The sequence below is a fragment of the Pempheris klunzingeri genome, chromosome 5, assembly GCF_042242105.1.
Source record: "Pempheris klunzingeri isolate RE-2024b chromosome 5, fPemKlu1.hap1, whole genome shotgun sequence".
NCBI lineage: Eukaryota > Metazoa > Chordata > Actinopteri > Acropomatiformes > Pempheridae > Pempheris > Pempheris klunzingeri.
The window spans coordinates 1007983-1032676 of record NC_092016.1 but is presented as its reverse complement, the minus strand read 5'-3'; the positions used below and the strand labels follow the sequence as shown (position 1 = coordinate 1032676).

The 24694-nt window shown below is 46.1% G+C and overlaps 4 protein-coding genes across 4 annotated transcripts in view; 3 read left to right on the top strand and 1 right to left on the bottom strand.

The window, feature by feature from the left end:
- The window catches only part of LOC139200906 (small ribosomal subunit protein eS17), a 164418-nt gene that overhangs the window by 132103 nt on the left and 7621 nt on the right, over nt 1-24694 (top strand). The gene's annotated exons all lie outside the window — the stretch shown is intronic.
- LOC139200899 (L-fucose kinase) lies at nt 1090-14340 on the top strand. Its single transcript, XM_070830069.1, has 23 exons — nt 1090-1497; nt 1870-2021; nt 2169-2219; nt 3401-3526; nt 3669-3741; nt 4576-4673; nt 4750-4830; nt 5092-5211; nt 5389-5560; nt 6414-6520; nt 6616-6717; nt 6798-6971; nt 7467-7540; nt 7679-8034; nt 8425-8659; nt 8750-8916; nt 9734-9961; nt 10037-10180; nt 10288-10407; nt 10823-11010; nt 11236-11335; nt 12136-12359; nt 13250-14340. Exons 1-23 carry the CDS (start codon nt 1425-1427, stop codon nt 13319-13321), a joined length of 3237 nt encoding a protein of 1078 aa, XP_070686170.1. The 5' UTR covers nt 1090-1424; the 3' UTR covers nt 13322-14340.
- commd9 (COMM domain containing 9) lies at nt 14354-17432 on the bottom strand. The gene is given in 7 exon segments (XM_070830078.1): nt 14354-15025; nt 15417-15520; nt 16017-16051; nt 16577-16716; nt 16856-16972; nt 17317-17400; nt 17403-17432. Coding segments are annotated over 7 exon segments (648 nt in total). The 3' UTR covers nt 14354-14887.
- Nucleotides 17824-23419, top strand: sh3gl3b (SH3-domain GRB2-like 3b). Its single transcript, XM_070830705.1, has 10 exons — nt 17824-17897; nt 19028-19096; nt 19214-19286; nt 19720-19863; nt 20508-20641; nt 20845-21003; nt 21532-21635; nt 22237-22361; nt 22442-22495; nt 23208-23419. The coding sequence occupies exons 1-10, from the start codon at nt 17853-17855 to the stop codon at nt 23417-23419; spliced, it is 1119 nt and encodes a 372-aa protein (XP_070686806.1). The 5' UTR covers nt 17824-17852.

The window sequence follows — 24694 nt, the reverse complement described above, 5'->3', positions numbered from 1 at the left end:
GAATTCTGATTATTTTCACATCGGATGAGTTTCCTGATGTTTTTAGACTTTGTTCTTTTCACCTTCAGGTTCAGGGCCGACTAAAGTACCGCTGAGGTAACGTCTGCACAGCAGTGAGCTGACGGTGGCGAGTGCATCCAGTGTGTTCAAGCATCTTAAACACCAAGAGACTAAAAAACAAAACATCTAAACCATCATAAAAACTATCACGAGGGGAGAAACAGCAGAAAGTCGTGCTTCAAAATATAAAAACCTGCATCTTCAGCATACAAACATAATAATATAATTAAATGAATTCATATCAACTCATATAATGAAATACTCATGTTAATAATCTAGAATATATTCCCTGACACGTCAGGACTTCCTGCTATCAAATAAAAAGGAAAACGCATCACTGGTCTCCTAAAAGCTGTGTGTGTGTTCAGGTTCAGGAGAAACGTCTCCACACGGAGGATCCACCATTTTTATCTCCTGTTTTCAAGCTCTAAAGAAAAGAGAGACGGTGTTTAAATCACTATAGCAAACAGTTTATCCCACATTTATCTCCTCTAATTAATTAATAATTAAAGGTATTAAAGGTTTAATAATACTAATAATGTTGCCAAAGCATCAGAAAACAGTTCTAGAAACAGTAAAATGACCATTTGATGTATTTTTGGGGTTTGTCATCTTCGTCATCTCCACATTTACATCCCTGAGTTCAGATCTTCAGTTTATGTCTTTAAATAATTTAATTCAGTTGTCTTCACAGAAATGAATGATTGATGCTGAGAACACACAAGTTTCATTATTTCTTTCCATGAACGTCTCCTGACTGTCTCTTTAGTGTCACACATCACTGGATATATTATTATATACAATATAATTATTGATAAACTTGGGTCTCAAACAGGCTCCTGTTGTTAATTTTTGAGCTGTATAGAATAAAAACGGAGCTGATTTGAACTCTGAGGAGAATTAATCTGTATTTCACCGAAATATAACCAACAAAATTAATTTATGAGTAAAATCAGTTCCTGAAAATAAAAACAAACTGTTTCAATCAGCTGCACATGCGCAGTACCGCAACATCAGCTTCCCGCCCCTCAGGGAGGTCCAAAGGTTAAAATCAGACGTGACTGTTTGTAGCCTACGGAAGCCCGCACGGTCAAATCTAAGCTATCGGCTCGAGGAAACAGTCAGAAAACAGTCAACATGTCAGACTTTAGCCCTTCCAGCATCTTTAAAAGCTCCTGATTTATCGTCCACCGCAGCTTAAAGCGTCAGGGTCCATTAGTTTTTACTTTCCTGCTGCTAACTCCGCCCGGCTGTCTGCTGTGGCTCTCCTCGTTAGCCTCGGAGTGTGGCTAACAGCGTTAGCTAACCCGATGAGCTGCGGAGGGTTTTCCAGGACGCTGTAATCGGCTGTGATCCGTCAGAAGATGTCGGGCTTCAGGTGGACGGTGGTGGTGCTCACCTGCCAGCACAAAGACAGCGTGTACTCCTTCCAGAGAGGTGAGGATCATCTCACCTGGTGACGATCATCTCAGCTGGAGACGATCTTTGAGCGCTCGGTGCAGTTACACTGATCGGCCTGAGAGCGGCGCTGCTGCACAGGAAGGACGTTTATAATCATATTTAAATTAATTTAAGTTTAAGTAAAATTACCTGAAACTTCAGTTTTAGAGGGAATGAAAATGTTAGAGGTGATAAATTTAAATTATTATAACAATTATATTTAAATCGTGATGTTTATTTCACCTAAAGATGTAAAACAAAAAAAGAAAGAAGGTGGTTTCATAATGTCTACCTGTGTCTACCTGTGTCTACCTGTCTATCTGTGTACCTGTCTATCTGTCTACCTGTCTACCTGTGTGTGTGTTCCAGAGCTGGAGCTGCGGCAGCAGCGGGGCTCTCTCTCTCCAGGTGCGTTGGTTTTGACAGTGCGGGATCGCCAGGAGCCTCTGGGCAGCGGCGGGGCCACACTGAACGCCCTGCTGGTCGCTGCCGAACACCTGAGCAGCAGGGCGGGGCACGCGGTGAGTCCCTGAGGAGCTCCTGGGAGGGTCAGGTGTCTTTGTTATGAGAGACTATTTTACTTTACCTGTCTGTCTCTGTCTCTCCCTGTCTGTCTCTCTACCTGTCTGTCTCTCCACCTGTCTCTCTCTCTACCTGTCTGTCTCTAGGTGGTGACAGCTGACGTCCTGGATGAAGCTCACATCCTCATCCTGCACACAGTGAGTCCTCCAGTTTCTCTGTGTGTTCTGGTGTGTTCTGGTGTGTTCTGGTGTGTTCTCTGACAGTGTTCTGGTGTGTTCTGGTGTGTTCTCTGACAGTGTTCTGGTGTGTTCTGGTGTGTTCTGGTGTGTTCTCTGACAGTGTTCTGGTGTGTTCTGGTGTGTTCTGGTGTGTTCTCTGACAGTGTTCTGGTGTGTTCTCTGACTGTGTTCTGGTGTGTTCTGGTGTGTTCTCTGACAGTGTTCTGGTGTGTTCTGGTGTGTTCTCTGACAGTGTTCTGGTGTGTTCTGGTGTGTTCTCTGACAGTGTTCTGGTGTGTTCTGGTGTGTTCTGGTGTGTTCTGGTGTGTTCTCTGACAGTGTTCTGGTGTGTTCTGGTGTGTTCTGGTGTGTTCTCTGACTGTGTTCTGGTGTGTTCTGGTGTGTTCTCTGACAGTGTTCTGGTGTGTTCTGGTGTGTTCTCTGACAGTGTTCTGGTGTGTTCTGGTGTGTTCTGGTGTGTTCTGGTGTGTTCTCTGACAGTGTTCTGGTGTGTTCTGGTGTGTTCTGGTGTGTTCTCTGACAGTGTTCTGGTGTGTTCTGGTGTGTTCTCTGACAGTGTTCTGGTGTGTTCTGGTGTGTTCTCTGACAGTGTTCTGGTGTGTTCTCTGACAGTGTTCTGGTGTGTTCTGGTGTGTTCTCTGACAGTGTTCTGGTGTGTTCTGGTGTGTTCTCTGACAGTGTTCTGGTGTGTTCTCTGACAGTGTTCTGGTGTGTTCTGGTGTGTTCTCTGACAGTGTTCTGGTGTGTTCTCTGACAGTGTTCTGGTGTGTCCTGGTGTGTTCTCTGACAGTGTTCTGGTGTGTTCTGGTGTGTTCTCTGACAGTGTTCTGGTGTGTTCTCTGACAGTGTTCTGGTGTGTTCTGGTGTGTTCTGGTGTGTTCTGGTGTGTTCTCTGACAGTGTTCTGGTGTGTTCTGGTGTGTTCTCTGACAGTGTTCTGGTGTGTTCTGGTGTGTTCTCTGACAGTGTTCTGGTGTGTTCTCTGACAGTGTTCTGGTGTGTTCTCTGACAGTGTTCTGGTGTGTCCTGGTGTGTTCTCTGACAGTGTTCTGGTGTGTTCTGGTGTGTTCTCTGACAGTGTTCTGGTGTGTTCTCTGACAGTGTTCTGGTGTGTTCTCTGACAGTGTTCTTGTGGTGCAGGGCCGTGACTTCCCCTGGAGCTCCTGCAGCAGAGCCTTCTGCTGGCTGCCGGAGGAGAGACCCGGTCAGACGGTGGAGGCTCCGCTCTGCTGCCTGGACCTGCTGCTGGACCTCCTCACCAACCAGGTGTGTTCAGGCTCAGGTTAACCTGCGTGAGACTGACGGCTGTTTCTTTTAGTACCGATGGTATATAGCACCAGTCTGGTTACATTTTGGTGTGATTATATGTGGAATTAAACAAACTGGTTTCTGTCTCATGGTGACTCAGATTTGTCCCGGTTCTCCTCCCGGTGTTTGGGTCTGCAGCACCGACATGATCCTCAGCATCCCTCCAGACTTTGGTTAGTGCGTCACTTAGTGAGAGTGGAGGAGGACGTTCCTGAGAGGGTGACCCTGGTGTTTTTACCCATGATCCTCTCTGTCCACATCCTGGTGTCTGAGTGACTGGTAGGTAGTAAAAGTGTTGGAACTGGTCCAGTAGATCACCTCAGCCAGCAGACACCAAACGGGCTGCAATGGCTGCAACGTGATCCTTTGGGACAACTGCACCTGATCACAGTAGGTCCACTAAAAGAGCTTGTTTGATCCACTGACAGGCTCAGAGTGTTATTCTAAGTGTGTGACAGCATCATGGAAAGGATCCCTACAGAGAGAGACCTGGAAGATCCTTTTGGTTTAACCACAAACAGCACACACACCAGACTACATTCACTAAAACAGGGATTTTACCGTGCAGAGCTGCTGCCTCCATCAGTTAGTGTGTTTGTGTTATTGTGTGTTACAAACATTGTGTTGGATCTGAAATGACCCTTTAAAACACCAAAGTTGCACAAACACACTGACTGATGGAGCAGCAGCTCTGCACGGTAAAATCCCTGTTTTAGTGAATGTAGTCTGGTGTGTGTGTGTTTGTGGTTAAACCAAAAGGATCTTCCAGGTCTCTCTCTGTAGGGATCCTTTCCATGATGCTGTCACACACTTAGAATAACACTCTGAGCCTGTCAGTGGATCAAACAAGCTCTTTTAGTGGACCTACTGTGATCAGGTGTCATTCAGACACCAGGATGTCACCATGTCGGGTTAAAAAACACTGGAGTTTCCCTTTAAGTAGCTTAATTGAAAGTACTCACAACTGTGTGTGTGTGTGTGTGTGTGTGTGTGTGTGTGTGTGTTAGTTTTGTCCTGGGAGGGTTTCTCTGGTGTTCGGGTCTTGGCGTTGCCAGGTGACGTCTCCTACGCAGCCAATCACGGCGTCTACCTGTCGGACGAGCAGGTGAGTTTCAGGCTCGGTGTCGCTCTCTGATGAAGAACCAGTCTGAGGCTGAGGGTGCGTTTGTTTTGCCCCCCAGGGTCGAGTCAGGGACATCATCTACAGGGGGAGCAGGGAGCAGATCGAGCAGGCCGTGATGCCTGATGGGAACGTGCCACTGGTGGGTGCACCTGTCTCACCTGAGCAGTAAAACACCACCTGGACAAATAATAGAACTGTAATCTATCAGTGTTGTTCTTCTGTTTTCATTTGATCAATATTCTAGTCTCACCTTCTTCACCTGATACAGTGTTCACTCTCCACCTGTCTCACTCCCAATCTATCTGTCTCTACCTGCCTCTCTCTCTACCTGCCTGTCTCTCCCCACCTGTCTGTCTCTACCTGCCTGTCTCTCTCTCCACCTGTCTGTCTGTCAGTGCAGGTGTCTGGCCCGGTCTTTTTCAGCAGGTGTGTCTCTGAGAAGTTGCTTCAGACTCACGTCACTCCTCCTCTGGACGGCTGCACCTACCTGGGCCTGGACTCTGGAGCCCCGCCCCTCCAGGTACCTGTCTGTCTGTCTGTCTGTCTGTCTGATCATGTAGAAACATGGTGGTCATGTCCTGTTGGACAGCTGATCTGAAATAACAATGTCTCCTTTGTCTTTGTCCTGCTCTCCCTCCTCCTCCTGCTCCTCCCCCTCCCCTCCTCTTCCTCCTCCCCTCCTCCTCCCCCTCCTCAGGTGTCTCTCTTCCTGGATGTGTTGAAGTGTCTCTGTTCAGCTGAGACTCTGCAGCACTTTGTGTCTGAGGTCAGAGGAGGCTGCAGTTCCTCTGTGGGGCCTCAGGGGGCGACGGTGAGGAGCAGCAGGGCGGAGCTGTGGAGGATCCTGAGGGGGGCGGAGCTCAGGCTGGGTGGGTCTGTCTGTCTGTACACACCTGTCTGTCTGTCTGTACACACCTGTCTGTCTGTCTGTACACACCTGTCTGTCTGTCTGTCTCTACATACCTGTCTGTCTGTACACACCTGTCTGTCTCTACATACCTGTCTGTCTGTCTGTCTGTCTGTCTGTCTCTACATACCTGTCTGTCTGTACACACCTGTCTGTTTGTCTGTACACACCTGTCTGTCTATCTGTCTGTACACACCTATCTGTCTGTACACCTGTCTGTCTGTACACACCTGTCTGTCTATCTGTCTGTACACACCTGTCTGTCTGTACACGTCTGTCTGTTTGTCCACACCTGTCTGACTGTACACCTGTCTTTTCTCTTTAAACCTGTCTGTCTGTCTGTCTGTACACACCTGTCTGTCTATCTGTCTGTACACACCTGTCTGTCTGTCTGTCCACACCTGTCTGTCTGTCTGTACACGTCTGTCTGCCTGTCTACACCTGTCTGACTGTACACCTGTCTTTCTCTCTTTAAACCTGTCTGTCTGTCTGTCTGTACACACCTGTCTGTCTGTCCACACCTGTCTGACTGTACACCTGTCTTTTCTCTTTAAACCTGTCTGTCTGTACACACCTGTCTGTCTGTCCACACCTGTCTGACTGTACACCTGTCTTTTCTCTTTAAACCTGTCTGTCTGTCTGTCCACACCTGTCTGTCTCTTTTTGAACCCTCACCTTTCCATATCACACTCGTGTCTCATACTGGACCCTGATTGGCTCCAGACCAGTTGTGATGTCATAAATCCTGCAGGTGCACCCAGGTCTTAGACTTCCTGTAGGAGACCCTCACCTGTGCTTTGCTGTCGTCCTGACAGCGTACGTCCCCGGCGGTCGCTATGACTACCTGACTCTGTCCGGGAAGCAGCACCTGGAGCGCCTGAGCTGTGATTGGCCGGACAGAAACACTCTGTCTCACATCCAGGTGACACTTCCTGTTCCTGCAGCACGCTTCGTCTGCGTTCAAACGTCCCCAATCAGGTCCTCAGTAACTCCGCCCGGCTTCCTGTTTCCCCTCAGAGAGCGAGCGGCGTGGACGAAGGAGCTCGAGTCATCAACAGCGTCCTGGATGGAGATGTTGCCGTGGCGACCGGCGCCGTGGTGCAACACTGCCACCTGCAGGTGAGGAGGTCACACACCTGCCGAACTCCATTCATTCAAGGGCAGGTGTTCGTGATGTGACCTCTGACCTCTCACGCCAGGGTCCTCTGGAGGTCCCGTCAGGTTGTTTGCTGTCGGGTCTTGACTTGATGACATCACAGCGTCTCAGGCAGCTGGAGCTGGCTGATGACATCATCATCCAGGGACATCGCATCGAGCTCGGGGAGCTGAAGCTGAACGTCTACACGGCGATCGGAGCTCAGGACGACCTGGAGGTGAGAAAAAAACAATGTATTTCACTGAAACCCTCGAACGCTCACCGTCTCCTCCTGATGAGGAAGACTGAGCTGCTGCTGAAAGCTCTGGAACAAGCAAGTAAGTGGACCTTTAGTTAAAATTTTCCCATTAAGCTCCTGTGTTCAGCGCCAAGAATGAACTCTGATGCTCTTATTTCATTCATGTTTGGGTTATTTAATGAGTATTTAATTATATTATTATATAATTTATTTAACTTTTATTTGATTTAACTGCTTTTTCTCCCCCAACGCTTTAATTGAGCAAACTTTATTTAAAAAAAACAGAAGTTACAAATTATTGAATGTTTGTAATTTAACACGTAAAAATCACCAGAATCTGAATGATCTCCTCCTGAAGTAAGAAACCAGAGAACTGCGACACAGTGAATCTGTCCTCCTCCTCCTCCTCCTCCTGCTCCTCCTCCTCCTTCTCCTGCTCCTCCTCCTGCTCCTCCTCCTCCTCCTGCTCCTCAGGTCTCCTCTGATGAAGACAGCGCCTCCTTCCTCAATCAGAGATGGAGCCTCTTCTACAGCAGAACAGGAATTCAGTAAGACTCAAAAACCTGAGCTTTGAACTTACTGTGATTTTTACTGGTGGTTCATTTCCTCACTTCCTCCCCTCTCCTCTTCTCCTCCCTCCTGTCCTCTCCTCCTCTCCTCCTCTTCTCCTCTCCTCCTCCTCTCAGACCAGAGGATTTGTGGTTCAGAGGGGAGCAGCGCTCCCTCCTGGAGGCTCGCCTCTTCCCGGTCCTCCACCCCAGAGGAGGCGCTGTGGGTCTGGAGGGGGGAGTCGGCTGGCTGCTGGGGGGGGGCGGCTGTCTGCGGGGGTGGAGGCAGGCGTGGAGGCTCTCTCTGAAGGAGGTGATGTCCCTCACCCAGCAGGAGGCGGAGCTGCAGTGGAGGGAGGAGTTGCTGTTCCTGGCGGGGAGGAGGAGGGTGACGGAGGCCCTGAGGAGTCGCTCAGACGTCTGCCTGCTGCCTTGCTTCAGGGCGGCGGTGCTGGGGGGCCAACAGGGGGCGCTGCTGGAAGCACTCGACAGCAGTGAGTCACAACATCATCATGACGAAGAACTAACAAACTAATAGATTAATCTGATTGATCAGTGGAGATTACATTTAAGATCAAAGGTTCATTCTTGAGGCCTTGATTTTGGCATTTTGGCCGTCGCCATCTTGGTTTTTTGGAGCCAGAGGTGACCATATTTGGACAAGAGGGTGGGGCTAGCTATTTAGCTAGCTAGCATCGTTAGCAAAGTGCATCTGTTATTTACTTTAATAGTGATATAAATTGGGATGCTAATTTACACAATTTTTGTCAATGGAGTCTGGTGTGTTTGCAGACAGCAAACCAGAAGGATCTTCCAGGTCTCTTTCCTTTCCTTAGACACCAAATGATGTAAACTTCTAACTTCCTGTTTCTCGTCCTTTTCAGTCGCAGCAGGAAGCAGCGAGCAGGGGGCGGAGTCAGAGGCGGAGCTGGGCGTGGCCGCTCGCTGTCTCTCCTGTATCGCCGACCTGTTGGTGTGCATGGCGGGGGGCAGGGGAGGTCTGAGGAGCGGGCCGGCCGCTAACGAGGCCTGGAGCTCCGCCTACCTCCTGTTAGAGGAGGGTAACCTGAGGGGCGGAGTCAGCGCCCTGGCTGCGCAGAGAGCTCATTGGCTCAGCAGGTGAGCAGGTGAACTCTCTGGTTTCCTGTCAGTATTTTGGAGCCGCCTGAGGGAGAACGATCTGTCTGACTCTGTTTCTGCCCCCTGCAGGCCGGACCTGCTGGTGCGGGCGGCGCGCCACTACGAGGGCGCCGGACAGGTGCTCCTACGACGAGCTATGATGTCACTGCAGAGGTTCATCTCCATTGGTCAGGGTGAGGTCCCGCCCCTTGAGGAGTGGCAGGAAGTGGAGTGTCCGGCCAGACTGGACCTGGCAGGTGAGTCTGCGGCCAATCAAGAAGGTGGAAAGTAACCAAGTACTTTTACTGCAGTACAGTTTTGAGGTTCTTGTACTTTTTCTTCTTCTTCTTCTTTCTTTTGTACTTTTTTCCATTTCATGCTACTTTAAACAAAACATTTTACAGGCAAATATTGTCTCTTCGTTCCATTAGTTACTTAATAACATAATAAAATAATAAATGTGCCTCTCTAATCAGATATCTGTCTCTCTCTTTGTCATCATTTAAATTTGATTTATTTAACATATTAACTTTGTACAGATGTGATATAAAGAGGATTCTTATACGAAAGATGTTTTTATTCATTCTGTTCCTATTTATCTTAGTTTTATTCTTCCAAGTGTTTTGACTCCCTATGTGCGTTTGTCATTTCCTTTCATTCTTATTCGTCTTTTCTAGTTTTATTTTGTTAAATCAGGATGTTTTAGAAAGAAGAACCCCTGAACGAGAAGGTCCAAACCCTGCTGATCATATTTGAAAAGCAGCAGTTTCTGTGTAAACTGGTCGCTGCAGTAAAACCTGTCTGTTAGTCTCAAGCTTTCAAGCATCCTAGTTTCAATATTTGACATTTTCCTATAAAATATCGAGGAAAAGAGGAGAATTTAAGAACTCTAATTCTCTGCTTCCTCTTCCCTTTCCTGTTCCAGCAGCTCCTCAGCTGTAAATCCTCTTTATTACTTTGGTTAAAGTGGATTTTATGGTCCTTGAATGTGACGGAGCCTTTCAGCTGATGTGCAGTTAAACATTTCCTACATCTGCTACAAACTCAGTAAACAGCAGCGTCTCTGTGTTTCAGGCGGCTGGAGCGACACGCCGCCCATCGCCTTCGAGCACGGCGGCTCCGTGACCAACGTCGCAGTGAAGGTCGACGGGAAACGCCCCATCGGTGCCCGAGCCCGTCGCATCAGAGAGCCCCGCCTCCTGCTGGTCAGCCACCCCGGAGGGCGGGACGGTGGGGTTTCCATGGAGACGGCGTGTGACAACCTGGATGACCTGAGGGACTACTATCAGCCTCAGGCACCTGGTAGGAGCTTATCATCATCATCATTGTTATTATTTCCATGAACAGGACCAGTGACAGGACTGTGTGGTGTTACAGGAGCCCTGCTGAAGGCCGTGTGTCTGTGCAGCGGCCTGGTGTCTCTCTCGTCCCAGCATCCTCTGGGGGATCAGCTGATGCAGCAGTGGGGGGGAGGGGTGGAGCTCCACAGCTGGTCGGTGCTGCCCACCGGATCTGGGCTGGGTGAGAAACCAACACCAGGAAGAAATACTGCGGGAAAAATACAAAAATCTACCAGAGAAGCTTCATGTGTCACGATGGTCAGAGGCTGAACAGCTCTCATCCTGCAGGTACCAGCAGTATCCTGGCGGGGGCGCTGTTGGCTGCAGTCTACAGGTGTACTGGTCGAACCTATGACACTGACTCCCTCATCCACGCTGTGCTCCACCTGGAGCAGCTTCTCACCACAGGTACGTCTGCTCTGTGGAGTTGTTGTCATTTTCACTCATAGTTTCTTCAAAGCCACCAGACTCCATTGACAAAAACAGACATTTTAACCTTACAGTTTTCTGGTCTACTGCTGTCTCAGTCAGTTTGTTTGTGTTATTGTGTGTCACAGAAATATTGTATTGGATCTGATGGAGCCCTTTAAAACACCAAAGTCACACAATAACACAAACAAACTACCTGATGGAGGCAGCAGCAGAGCAGCAGCTCCTGTGTTCTGTGAGCTAAAATCCCTGTTTTAGTGAATGGAGTCTGGTGTGTGTGCAGGGAGTTCTCCTTTTTATGTTTCTTTCTGTTTGGAGTCAAAAAGTATCAGAAAAGTAGGATTGATTGGATTGGACTGAACCTGTTCTTCTCTTCCTCCTTCTCCTCCTGCAGGTGGAGGCTGGCAGGATCAGGTCGGAGGCCTGGTGGGCGGAGTCAAGGTGGGTCGCTCCAGAGCGTGTCTGCCCCTGCAGGTGGAGGTGGAGAGCCTCAGACTGTCAGAGGACTTCATGGCTTCTCTGGAGCAGCATCTCCTGCTGGTGTACACCGGCAAGACTCGCCTGGCTCGCAACCTGCTGCAGGTCTGTCTGCCTGTCTGCCTGCCTGTCTGTCTGACTTTTTTATTTTACCATTAACCAATAAAAGTTTTCATGTAAACTCATCAACTATAGGAAAACTATGTTCCAGTCAAAAGACATTATATGTTCAGATTATTTGTCCTCGGCACTGAACAGCAAAGTTCTGTTTCTATATGAGCGCTCGATGCTGCGGTTTCACGTTGGACCCATTTCTGGTTTTGTCTGCAGGATGTGGTTCGTAACTGGTACAGCCGTCTGCCCTCGATGGTCCAGAACGCCGAGCAGCTGGTGGCCAACTCAGAGGAATGTGCCAGATCGTGCTTGGACGGTGAGTCCGTTCACCATGGTGGGGTTTAACTAGAGGAACTACAAACATATGGTGATCCTTTGGGACAACTGCACCTGATCACAGTAGGTCCACTAAAAGAGCTTGTTTGATCCACTGACAGGCTCAGAGTGTTATTCTAAGTGTGTGACAGCATCATGGAAAGGATCCCTACAGAGAGAGACCTGGAAGATCCTTTTGGTTTAACCACAAACAGCACACACACCAGACTACATTCACTAAAACAGGGATTTTAGAGAACAGGACACAGGAGCTGCTGCTCTGCTGCTGCCTCCATCAGTCAGTGTGTTTGTGTTATTGTGTGACTTTGGTGTTTTAAAAGGTTAATTCAGATGCAAACTTCAGATATGAACTAACCCTTTAACACACCAAAGTCATATAAAGTCCCGTATTCTACGAGGTACAATCCCTGTTTTAGTGAATGTAGTCTGGTGTGTGTGCTGTTTGTGGTTAAACCAAAAGGATCTTACTCTTTAACAAAAACATTACGGTGGACCAATTCCAACACTCTCTGCATCTACCTGTCATTTAGACACAAAGGTGGGCCCTGGTTTAGAAATATTGGGATTAACCTTTAAGTAAAGAATCTGAACACTTCAGATTTAAGAGAACATGCTTAATACACCTCAATCAGATTAAAGGAAACATTCAGCCTTGATCTCCTCACACTTGATTCGGTCATATCCTGCATTTCCCAGAATGCCTTTTGCCAAACCCCCAACAGTGACCATGAACATGCAGTTTTAAATCAAAGGTGCTGAGAGATCTGTGCTCCCCTGCAGGGTCTCTGTCCAGACTGGGTCTGTGTCTGGACCGCTCGTGGCAGCAGAAGAAGGTGATGACGCCGGGCTGTGAGCCGGCCTCCGTGAGGGTGATGATGGAGGCGCTGAGGCCGCTGGTCCTGGGTCAGAGCATGGCCGGGGCCGGAGGGGGGGGCTTCCTCTACCTGCTGACCCGGGAGCCTCTGCAGCGACAGGCGGTGCTGCAGGTTCTCAACAACACACTGGTAAGAGTGAGAGGGATCTCTACTTCACTGTTGTCTGTATTAAAGGGTTATTTTGTTTTAAACCTGGGAGCTATTTTTTGCTTTAACAGATTTTGGGTTCTAATGATTAGTTGGTACAAACAGTTAGAATTGGTCCAGTGATATCGCTCTCTTCAAAGCAACCAGACTCCATTGAGAAAAACAATAATTTTACCTTGAAGAACACAGGAGCTGATCAGCTGCTGATCAGCTGCTGCCTCCATCAGTCAGTCTGTTTGTGTTATCGTGTGTTACACAAAGATTGTGTCGCACAACAACACAAACGTGATCGAGGAAGCAGTAACCAGGCACTCTGTTCTCTAAAATCCCTGTTTTAGTGAATGTAGTCTGGTGTGTGTGCTGTTTGTGGTTAAACCAAAAGGATCTTCCAGGTCTCTCTCTGTAGGGATCCTTTCCATGATGCTGTCACACACTTAGAATAACACTCTGAGCCTGTCAGTGGATCAAACAAGCTCTTTTAGTGGACCTACTGTGATCAGGTGCAGTTGTCCCAAAGGATCACGTTGCAGCCATTGCAGCCCGTTTGGTGTCTGCTGGCTGAGGTGATCTACTGGACCAGTTCCAACACTTTTACTACCTACCAGTCACTCACACACCAGGATGTGGACACAGAGGATCATGGGTAGAAACTCCAGAATAACCCTTTATGTAAAAGTACAATAAAACACACATAATCTCAGTCTAATATGGTGAGAGACATAAACCTGATCCATACGTTATCTGATCACATTAGAGACAAACATGACGTCACTTTTGTATTAAGTACAATTCAGGTGTAGGAGCTGTTGATCTGTTACTATGGTGATAATTCGCATTAACCTGTTACCGTGGTGATAACTGGTTTTTTTTAGGGCCTGGGAGACTTCAGTGTTCACTCAGTGGAGCTGGACATGGACGGGATTCAGGTCCTGCCACCATCCTGAGGACACACACACACACACACACACACACACACACACACACACACACACAACCTGACCTTAACCCAGATTTAATTCTAATCCTGAAATGAAGAAGTAAAATGTAGAAACATCCTCTAAACGCTGACATGTTGAGTTTCAGGTTTGTCTTGTAAACGAAGAGACAAACAAGATGTTGTGGTGAGAAAAAGGTTCCATCAGTGATGCTGATCAATAACCAGTGATTATGACAACAGTGTTTCTGTGAAGAACCCATAGATGTTAGTTAACAGATGGAGTATTTTGATAACGAAGCTGTGAGATTCTGTTCAGTATTTGATCGACAGTATTGAACTGTATTAACTTTATAAACTGATGGAATAAACTCTGTGGTCACCATGGAGACGCCACCGCATCCTGTTTTAACTTCGTTCAAAGTGTCGGACTTCCTGTCTGTTTAAAGAGGTTCAGTTATCCCTGATTTTGTGTTTTCTGTCTTTGGAGAAAACCTTTTTACTTTTGTTTCTTCTGAGCTGATGATTAATGATTATTTCACTATTAATTAATTAATTAATGAATCACAGATGTAAGTAGAAATAATCCGACATATCAAACATTACACTTCCCGCTCTAAGACTCTTCCATGACCTCTAAATGTAACAGGACACCTCGTTATAAACCCACTTTAGATCATTTATCACTTCATAACAAACATTATCTCAAGACACTTTCTATAAAAGACCAAACTCTTTAACTAGAAGAGACCCAATGAGTGAAGAAATCAAAATGAAGGACTCAAGAATTCCCACACGAGCAAGAAAAACTCCCCGTTAAGAGGAAGAAGTGACTTCCTGTCTGCTCTCAGCGCGGCTGTCGTCTCGCCCTTTTAATTCTCGTTGTGTAATCGAAGCTCCTGACATGAACTCTGTCCTGTCGCTGACACTGAGGAGCAGAACAGACATGAAACTGGAAACCACCAAGAAAGAAATGACAGAAGAAACAAAAACGTTTGTTTGGTGAATAAACACGTTTGATGCACAGAAGAGTTCTCAGAAAAGTTTATTTTCTTATTAGCGGATGGAAGAAAACACGTGGTATCTACGACACCGTAGTTATTGTGACATTCGTGTTTTAACCAGTAATTATTCTTTTGGCTAAATATTGAATAAACAAAATGTCAGAATAAAGACAAACGTCCATCACTGACTGATAGAAAAAGTAAATAACGACACAAAGAAATGTAAAGTAGAAGTAGTTTGCTTTTTTAACCACCAGATATGTTGAGTTTTTACGGTCTGAGAAGATAAATCAGTTCTCAGGATGAAGATAATCAGTGCAGATCTGATTTATTCACTCATTAGTTCATTAGATGGTTAACAAAAAGTTAAAGAGCAACTTCAAGGAAAAAAACTTGAAATTCTGAGGCATGAAATCACTCAAACGTGAAGGTTTAATGTCTTCAGTGTCGGCCTGTAAAAACATAAAGAGTCCACTGACAGAGCTGTGATGTCATGATCCCCGCGAGCCAATCAGGTGTCTCGGAGTGGGGAGGGGGAGGGGTCGGGTGGGGGGGTGGTTTGAGTCTTTATCTTATTTCCCAGCGACCACAGACAGCTGGTCTCGGATGCGTCCCAGTCCGTCCAGTATGGTGTCCAGAGACTCCCTGCTCAGCTCCACCGTCACCGTGGAAACCGACTCGCCGCCCGCCGACAGACACGGATCGTCCATCTGAAAACACGCCAAGCACACAGGATGATAAACCAGTGACAGACTGGTTATATGACCAGTCTGTTATTTTTAATGTGCCCTCACATGGTGGGAAAGATTTTATCATTATTACAAATGACATCAAATAATTCAACGATTTGTTCCAGTGCCTGTTAAAATGTACTGTTTTCTTTTTAATTTGGCTACAGAGAAGATTAACCAGCATACGACGCCGTTATTGTGCATAAATATGTCTATTATTCTTTTTATCTATTTCTTTAGAGCTCCTTATGTTGACTTTGTCCTGTTTTATTGTCTATTTGCCAATTTCCTCCCTGGAGGTCACGTGACCTGAGTACTACAGGTCACGTGACCTCTGCACCCAGAGGTCATGGTTCAGGTTGGTGCTCACCTTGAGCTGAACCAGGCAGGTGGGGACGGCCATACGACTGACGGAGTCTGAGCCGGTCACCATGTCGACTCTCCAGTCCAGCTCCTTCAGCTGGGGGAGGGAGACTACACACACACACACACACACACACACACACACACACACACACACACACACACACACACACAGTTTAGAGCCACACACACACACACACACACAGTTTAGAGCCACACACACACACACACGCACCCACACACAGTTTAGAGCCGCACGCACGCACGCACGCACGCACGCACGCACGCACGCACGCACGCACGCACACACACACACACACACACACACACACACACACACACACACACACACACACACACACACACACAGTTTAGAGCCCCACACACACAGTTTAGAGCCCCACACACACACACACACACACACACACACACACACACACACACACACACACACACACACACACACACACACACACACACACACACACACACTCTCTCACACACACACACACTCTCACACAGACACACAGTTTAGAGCCCCACACACACACACAGACAGAGACACACACACACACACACTCTCTCTCTGAGTGTGTGCTGGACTCACTGTGGTCACTGAGAACTTCTGATCTCCACGTTGGACTGAAAAACATCAGAGGGAGACGAGTGATGTCATTACATCCTGCAGTGACATCATAATCAGCCGACCAATAGGAAGAGGAGGAGTCAGTGATGCTTTAATCTACACACCTGTCATTTATCACATTCTGCTCATGTTAAAGTTCCTGTCTGTGTCTGTGTCTGTCTGACTAGAGCAGCTTTACAAGGTGAAATGTTCAGAAAACAGGACGTTATTTTCCTGCTGCAGCTGTTTCAGCCTCCTTCATGCTGCCAGCAGCTGGTGATAGTGATCGAGTTGATCAATAGATCCCTTATGACATCACAAAGGGAATCAAATCTAAACAGTGTGTTTTCACTTCTCGGGGAGAAGAGAGTCTGAGGGTCTCTAGACATATTTAAGCTGAAAAGACCTTCAATAATTTACTCTGAATGGTTTTGTTATTAGTTATTAATTATACTGACACCTGGAGGAGTCATTAAAGGGGAACTAACCCTTTAAAACACCAAAGCCACACAGGAACAAGCAACAACCGACTGAACACGGACCTGTTCTCCAGCAGGATCTTGGTGATCAGGTTCTTCAGACTGGAGTGGAACGATTCGGGGAAGAGCGCGAGGATCTGCTCCGGAGAGCTGAGGTTGTAGAAGAGGACGTGATGGGACAGAACATGGAGAGACTGGACCAGCTGGAGGGAAACACACAGAGATCAGATGTGTTTACTGTCCAACATCATCATCAGCATCATCATCATCATCATCATCATCATCATCAGCTGTGTGAGGTTAGATGTGTGTATATAGTGTGTGTGTGTGTGTGTGTGTTACCTGTGCAGCCTGGGCTGCAGGGATGCTGAGTGTAGCTGCTGTGGTCTCAGCCAGTCGGCGACTCGGACCTCTGTGACTCTGAACACAAACTTCCCTCACTGCGTCTTTGGAGGGAGCCTCAGGAGTCAACAGTCAGCAACAACAGTCAGCAACAACAACAACAGTCAGTAACAACAACAACAACAACAACAGTCAGCAACAACAACAACAACAGTCAGCTACTATAAAAAACTCTGCTTAACATTGTCAGTATTTGAGTATTTGTGCTCCATAAATCCTCTCCTAATGCAGCGGGTTGAGCTAAACTCTTAATTCAAACAGTTTTGTGACGCTAGCAGGCTAATTTTAACTGTTTTGTGGCGTTTAGCACCTTTAAAACTGACCAGACTGAGAAAAGAAACAGACACAGTTTCTGTCTAAAGGCCGAGAGCTTAAAACGTGTCGACATTGTGGATAAATACCTTCAGGAGAAGCTGCAAGTTGTTGAAATGTTCGCTGGAGACGGCGGCAGCCATGTTGACATGTGACGTAAGATGATAGTCATGTGACAAGTTAGACGGATGGCGCTACTGCTCATGGGAAATGAAGTACACTGAAGAAACATCAATAGTGATTTAATACAATTATTCAATTCAACGCCAATTAAATTAGAATATTTTAACCATACTGAGTAAAAATATACAGAATGTGTATAAAATTACAGACAAATAAATAATAATAAAACATTTAAAGAAATAAGAATATATAAATATATATTTAATAGTGACAGACCTACATTCCTTCACATAATAAACATAATAAATCTGATTACAGGGTACCGGAGGAGATAAACGGAGCCGGTCCCGGTGGCTCCGGTGGGGCGGAGCGGACAGCGGCTCGCTGCAGTGAGTCTCTGCGGGGGACGGAGGGTCTCAGACGGGATGGATTCTGTCGGCGTCCGGCGGCACCTCCGCTGATCTCCGGCCGGCCGGTGTGTGTGTCCGGTCCGCCGGGGAAGATGTCCGTCTCCGGGATGAAGAAGCAGCTCCACAAAGCCAGCCAGGTAACCGGGCCGAGCCGGGCCGAGCCGGACTGGATGTTTTTATTGAGTGTTCCGGAGAGGGGGTGGCTGGGGGTAATTTCTGGGGGATTAATCCGCTCGATCCGTCCGGTCTGAGGTTTTACTGCGACACAGGGCCTGCTGGTGCACATCAGTATCGATCATCACATCATTACCAGTCCACTAGATCAATACCGGTCCGATAGATGACTATTTAACACGTTTACACCTGCAAACCTGAAATGTACCTGTTAATATTTACCTGACTCTGTTGTTTAGTGCTTTAGTTCTACTATTACTGCTACAGAGACCTGATTCCTGCTGGCAGCACCAACAGACACCACTTCTACTACTGCATTCATTATTTCCTCTAGAAACACCTCTGGTTAAACCTGGGCCCTACATTTACATACTTGTGTCTAAATTACTGGTAGTTTTCGAACTAGTCCAGTAGATCATCCCAGCTGGGAGCCATATTGTTTTTGTTAAAGAGAAAAAATCCTTTAAGTTATATCTCTTTCTTCAAAGACACCAGACTCCATTGACAAAAGTAGTAATTTTACCTCACAAAGCACTGGACAATAACACAGACAAGCTAACCGATCGAGGCAGCAGTACACCAGCAACTCATGTGAGGTAAAATTAGTGTTTTTGTGAATGGAGTCTGGTGTGTTTGAGGTTTAGCATTATGGAAACAATGCTGTAAGATCCTGTTTAAACACTAACAGACAGTAACAGACACTGACTGGCACTGACAGACACTGACAGACAGACACAAACAGACATTAACAGACACAAACAGACACTGACAGACACAGACAGTAACAGACAGTAACAGTCACAGACAGACACAGACAGTAACAGACAGTAACAGTCACAGACAGACACAGACAGTAACAGACAGTAACAGTAACAGACAGTAACAGTCACAGACAGACACAGACAGTAACAGACAGACACAGACAGACACAGACAGTAACAGACAGTAACAGTCACAGACAGTAACAGTCACAGACAGTAACAGACACAGACAGACAGTAACAGTAACAGACAGTAACAGACACAGACAGACAGTAACAGTAACAGACAGTAACAGACAGCCACCCTCTGCTCTCTGGTGTTTGCTGCTGCAGCTGCTGAACGAGAGGCTGATGGGCGCCGAGGGAACAAAGATGGACGACGACTTCCTGAAGATGGAAAAGGTAAAACTCTCTGTCTGCCTGTCTGTCTGTCTGTCTCTCTGCCTGTCTGTCTCTCTCTGTCTCTCACTCTCTCTTCCTGCCTGTGTGTCTGTCTCCCTCTGCCTGTCTGTCTCTCAGAGCGTTGCAGTGATCCACTCTCTGCTGGTCGACCTTCTCTCCAAAACAACAGAGTTCCTTCAGCCAAACCCAGGTACTGAGAAAAACGACCGTCCACAAACGCAACACGACTGTGTGACATCATTAGAGATCATTATAGAAACTAAATAATAAAATAAAATAATCATTAATCAGTTATCAGTTATTCATCCTAACATGGTGAAACAACTAAACTATGAATCATTGATTATAGTAGAAATATGTAAATCAGCACCATGTAATAGAGGATCAATCTTCAATTCTTTAAAATGCAGCAGTGTGCGTCACGTTACTTTGTTTTTAATTTATGTACAAATTGAATTCAAGCAGAAAAATGATGACGTTTAGAAAATCTTAACTTCTGAGTGTGAAACTACGAGAATAATTTAAATCAAAACCTTCTTAATTTATTTAATATAATAAACTTCTTCTTTATCTGAGGGACTTGAACTCGACGTGATGCTCAGTGTGTGTTTGTGACCTCACAGCGTACCGAGCCAAACTGAGCATGCTCAACACCGTGTCCCGCATCCGAGGACAGGGGAAGTCCACGGGCTACCCGCAGACAGAGGGCATGCTGGGAGACTGCATGCTGCAGTACGGCCGGGAGCTCGGAGCCGCTTCTGAATTTGGTACGAAGTCACTTTCCAGCGCTTGATTCGAGCCTCGTTTCCACGGTGACGATAAGAAAAAATGGAGGAAAACGTGACCATAAACATTTAATGTAATGTTTGGTTGGATATCTGTCAGCCTGAAGTAAGAAATTCAGGCAAAAATGTGGAAACCTAAACTTAAGTGTCTGACAACATTGTGGAAAGGATTCCTACAGAGATAGACCTTTGAGATATGCTGTTATGTGTCTCTCCAAATCCACCAGACTCCATTTACAAAAACACAAATTTTACTTCACAGGACACAGGAGCTGCTGGTCTACTGCTGCCTCAATCAGTTAGTTTGTTTGTGTTATTGTGTGTTACACACATATTGTGGTGGCTCATCAACTTCCACAATGATCCAAACTAACCCTTTAAAAAAACCAAAGCCAAACAAAGTCCTGTGTTTTAAGAGGTAAAATTACTGTTTTTCTCAATGGAGTCTGGTTGTTTTAAGAGAGCTTATAACGGCTGTTTCTGGTCAAAGCAAAAAAAAATCTCTTGCAGCTTTTCCTGTTTTCTTCTTTGCTTGTTCATCCCACTCTCGTCCTCTCCTTGATCCTCTGGTTGATGGTCCGATTGGTCGTCTGGTTGCTTCTCTGATTGGTCGTCTGGTCATCCAGGCGGTGCTCTGACTGGTGTAGGTGAAGCTCTGCAGCAGGTTGCTCAGGCCAGGGACGCTCTGGATGTCAACGTCAAACGCACCTTCATCGACCCTCTGCAGGACCTCCACAACACAGAGCTGAAGGAGATCAGGGTGAGGAGGAGGAGGAGGAGGAGGCTCATCACCAAGTTTAAAGTGCTTTATTGGCAGTTAAATTCTTGTTATCTGACTCATTGATCGCTGAATATAATTGGATAAAGAAACAGAAATTTCTCAGAATTTAATGATTTTTTTTCCCCCCAAATATTCAGTGACCACGTCTGTGTTTCTGACCTTTGTTCTGATTGGTTCCTCAGTACCAGCTGAAGAAGATGAATGGTCGCCGGCTGGACTTGGACTACAAGAGGAGGCGAAGAGGGAAGGTCCCAGCGGAGGAGGTCCGACAGGCCTGGGACAAGTTCATCACTTCCAAAGAGCTGGTAGAGCAGAGCATGTTCATCCTGCTGCAGAACGACGTGAGTCTGAAACTTACTTGTAGGTCCACTAAAAGAGCTTGTTTGATCCACTGACAGGCTCAGAGTGTTATTCTAAGTGTGTGACAGCATCATGGAAAGGATCCCTACAGAGAGAGACCTGGAAGATCCTTTTGGTTTAACCACAAACAGCACACACACCAGACTACATTCACTAAAACAGGGATTCTACACAGGAGTTGTTGGTTTAACTGTGCCTAAATGGGTTAGTTCATTTGTGTTATTGTGTTTCAAAATTATTGTTTTGGATCTGAACTAATCTTTTAAAACACCAAATTCACACGAGCTGCTGGTCTGCTGCAATCAGTTAGGTCGTTTTATTATTGTGTTACTGAAATATTGACGGACTGATTAATGCATGTTTTTGAAAATGTTGGAATTGAGCAGCCAAACACACAGGATCTGTATTTATGAACAAAGTGAAACTGAATGAATGAGTGAATGAAATGGTTCATCTCCTTCGCACCAGCAGAAAAACATGTTTTCAGGTCTGACTGTTTCCTGCTGCAGGTCGATCAGCTCGGTCGTCTGGCCGCTCTGGTCGCTGCGCTGCTGGACTTTCACCGCAACGCCCACCGCATCCTGCTGGGTTTCCACGGCAACCTGCAGGCGAGGTGAGCCCCCGTGTTCGATCCTGTCGAGTTTCCACACCTGGTGACCATGAGCAAAAAAACCAAATCATTAAAAAAAACCCAGAAAAAATACACATCATTCTTCTTTAAGGAGTTCTTTGTACAATTTGACATAATTAGTTTTTTTTTTTGTTTGTATGTTTGAGTCTTAAACATAAAAATCCAGTGAAGTTTGGGTTAATTTTGTTATTTTGCTTTTATATTTGTGGAAAAACATAAAGAAAATCATTTGAGGGTCTAAATGCTTCGTTAAGGATTTTGTTAGCCACGTCAGCAGCGCGGATCTGTGGATGTTAATGGTCCAAACTGAAATAATTAAAAAAACGTTTAAATTGGACTGTGATGAAAAGTTATTCAGGCGTTCATGCTCCCCTGAGGATGAACTTTAATAACTGCATTGATCCTCTGACTTTCCCTGTAGCGCCACCATCAGGCCAGCATGTTAATGTGTCCAGTACTTTGGTTTATGACCAAACTAAAGATGGTTAATTAGCTAAAGTTAGCATGCTAACAGGCTACACTAAAGGTGCTGTTGTTAGCATGTAGCTCAAACAACGTTTTAAATGTTGTGTGTTGGGAACAGACTGACTGCTGCCAGTAACAAACCAGAGCGACGGTTCAGGCCCAAAAAGATCCGAATCAGAAGTGAACACAACGGCAGCTTCGTGTCGTACCACCAGCCGTCCGTCACGTCTGCAGCTTCCTCAGGTGGTTTAAAACATTAGCTCACATTCTTGGTTCTCTGGAATAAAAGATCTGAGTGTGTGTGTTGTGTTTTCCTGTGACAGGGGGCCAGTTCACAGTGTTACCGTCCAGACCAGGCAGTCCCATCTCCTGTTACGGTAAGAAAATACTGACATCCACAAAGAAACTGCAACAAGCGACACAAATGTGAGATAGAAACATTAAAAACATTATTATTCATGTCTACATGAGAAAAGACTACAAGGACTAAGACTAACTGCACCTGATCACAGTAGGTCCACTAAAAGAGCTTGTTTGATCCACTGACAGGCTCAGAGTGTTATTCTAAGTGTGTGACAGCATCATGGAAAGGATCCCTACAGAGAGAGACCTGGAAGATCCTTTTGGTTTAACCACAAACAGCCGTTATATCGCTCTCTGCACACACACCAGACTCCATTCACTAAAACAGGGATTTTAACTCACAGGACACAGAAGCTGCTGCTCTGCTGCTGCCTCCATCAGTTAGTTTGTTTGTGTTGTTGTGTGTTCCACAAGTATTGTGTTGGATCTGAACTAACCCTTTAAAACATCAAAGTCTAACAATAACATGAACAAACTATCTAATTGCGACAGCAGTAGATCAGCATCTACAATGTAAAATTACTGTTTTTGTCAATGGAGTCTGGTTTAAAAATACATATGTTACTCTTTAACATAGCTGCCTCCTGAACTTTTGCTACTTTCCTCATAATGCTTTCTCTCTCTCTCTCTCTCTGTCTCTCTCTCTCTCTCTCTCTCTCTCTCTCTCTCTCTCTCTCTCTCCTCTCTCTCTCTCTCTCTCTGTCTGTCTCGGTGTCTCTCGCCCAGCTGACAGTAAGCTGGTCTTGGATCAGCCCTGTTGCCGGGCGATGTACTCCTTCCACTCGAGCAGCGAGAGCGAGCTGGACTTTAACGAGGGCGACGTCATCATCCTCACCAATCAGGTTGACGGCAACTGGTTCGAGGGCACGCTGGGCAGCCAGTCGGGACTGTTCCCCGTCAGCTACGTGGACGTGCTGGTGCCTCTGCCGTTACCATGACAACATACCAAACACCCTCAGACTCCAGGCCGAATCAGGTCGCACACGCCGATCTGATTTCAGGAGTGTTTTGTCGATGATATGCAAAGTTCTCTGCTTCTTATTTGCACTTTTTCACAAGCGAATCAGCAGATGACACGTCTGTTCCAGGAAAGGATGGCCATAGTTCCTACTGTAGAGCACTTTAGTTTCTGAGCTCATGTTATACTTTAAAATACCAGCCGCTAAACAGAGGCTCAGGCAGTAAGTACGACTAAAGTGTGTGTTTCCCTTTAGGAGTTTTAGCTGAAAGGATAACTTTAGTATTTTTAAACCTAAGTCCAACTTGTGTTGGAACTGGTCCAGTAGATCACCTCAGCCAGCAGCCACCAAACGGGCTGCAATGGCTGCACCTGATCACAGTAGATCCACTAAAAGAGCTTGTTTGATCCACTGACAGGCTCAGAGTGTTATTCTAAGTGTGTGACAGCATCATGGAAAGGATCCCTACAGAGAGAGACCTGGAAGATCCTTTTGGTTTAACCACAAACAGCACACACACCAGACTACATTCACTAAAACAGGGATTTTACCTTGTAGAATATGGGACTTTGTATGACTTTGGTGTGTTAAAGGGTTAGTTCATATCTGAAGTTCACATCTGAACTAATCTTTTAAAACACCAAAGTCATACAATAACACAAACAAACTACCTGATGGAGGCAGCAGCAGAGCAGCAGCTCCTGTGTTCTGTTCTCTAAAATCCCTGTTTTAGTGAATGTAGTCTGGTGTGTGTACTGTTTGTGGTTAAACCAAAAGGATCTTCCAGGTCTCTCTCTGTAGGGATCCTTTCCATGATGCTGTCACACACTTAGAATAACACTCTGAGCCTGTCAGTGGATCAAACAAGCTCTTTTAGTGGTTTAGTGTTTGTGCCTACTTGTTATTTAAACATTAAAATATGTAAAAATAGGTCCCAGTTTTAAAAATACCGGAGTTCTCTTTTAATTTCCTGCACAAAGCTCCTCTTGCCTTTCACATTACTGCACATTTCTACTTCAGCACTTAAACAGACTTTAGAAATGCAGCCACATCACTCTGATACTCTCTGCATTTCTGAGTAGGATAGTTTGCAGACTGTTTTGAATAGAGCACTATCTGGGCACGTCCACTGTAATGCACAATGTCATGATTTAAATAAGAAGAAGTGCTATTAAGTAAGTTTCATTTACATATAAAGCCAACAGTGTGATGGGTTGTGTTGTGCATTGTGGGCTGAAGGCAGCAGTCGTTAGT

What these genes read in the sequence shown, in the direction of transcription:
- LOC139200899 (XM_070830069.1), top strand. Translation starts at nt 1,425, where the DNA reads ATGTCGGGCTTCAGGTGGACGGTGGTGGTGCTCACCTGCCAGCACAAA. An exon ending in ACATCCTCATCCTGCACACA is followed by an intron (nt 2,220 to 3,400) that starts GTGAGTCCTCCA and finishes CTTGTGGTGCAG; the next exon opens with GGCCGTGACTTCCCCTGGAG. An exon ending in TACAGCAGAACAGGAATTCA is followed by an intron (nt 7,541 to 7,678) that starts GTAAGACTCAAA and finishes TCCTCCTCTCAG; the next exon opens with ACCAGAGGATTTGTGGTTCA.
- sh3gl3b (XM_070830705.1), top strand. Translation starts at nt 17,853, where the DNA reads ATGTCCGTCTCCGGGATGAAGAAGCAGCTCCACAAAGCCAGCCAG. An exon ending in GTTCCTTCAGCCAAACCCAG is followed by an intron (nt 19,287 to 19,719) that starts GTACTGAGAAAA and finishes GTGACCTCACAG; the next exon opens with CGTACCGAGCCAAACTGAGC. An exon ending in CACGTCTGCAGCTTCCTCAG is followed by an intron (nt 22,362 to 22,441) that starts GTGGTTTAAAAC and finishes TTCCTGTGACAG; the next exon opens with GGGGCCAGTTCACAGTGTTA.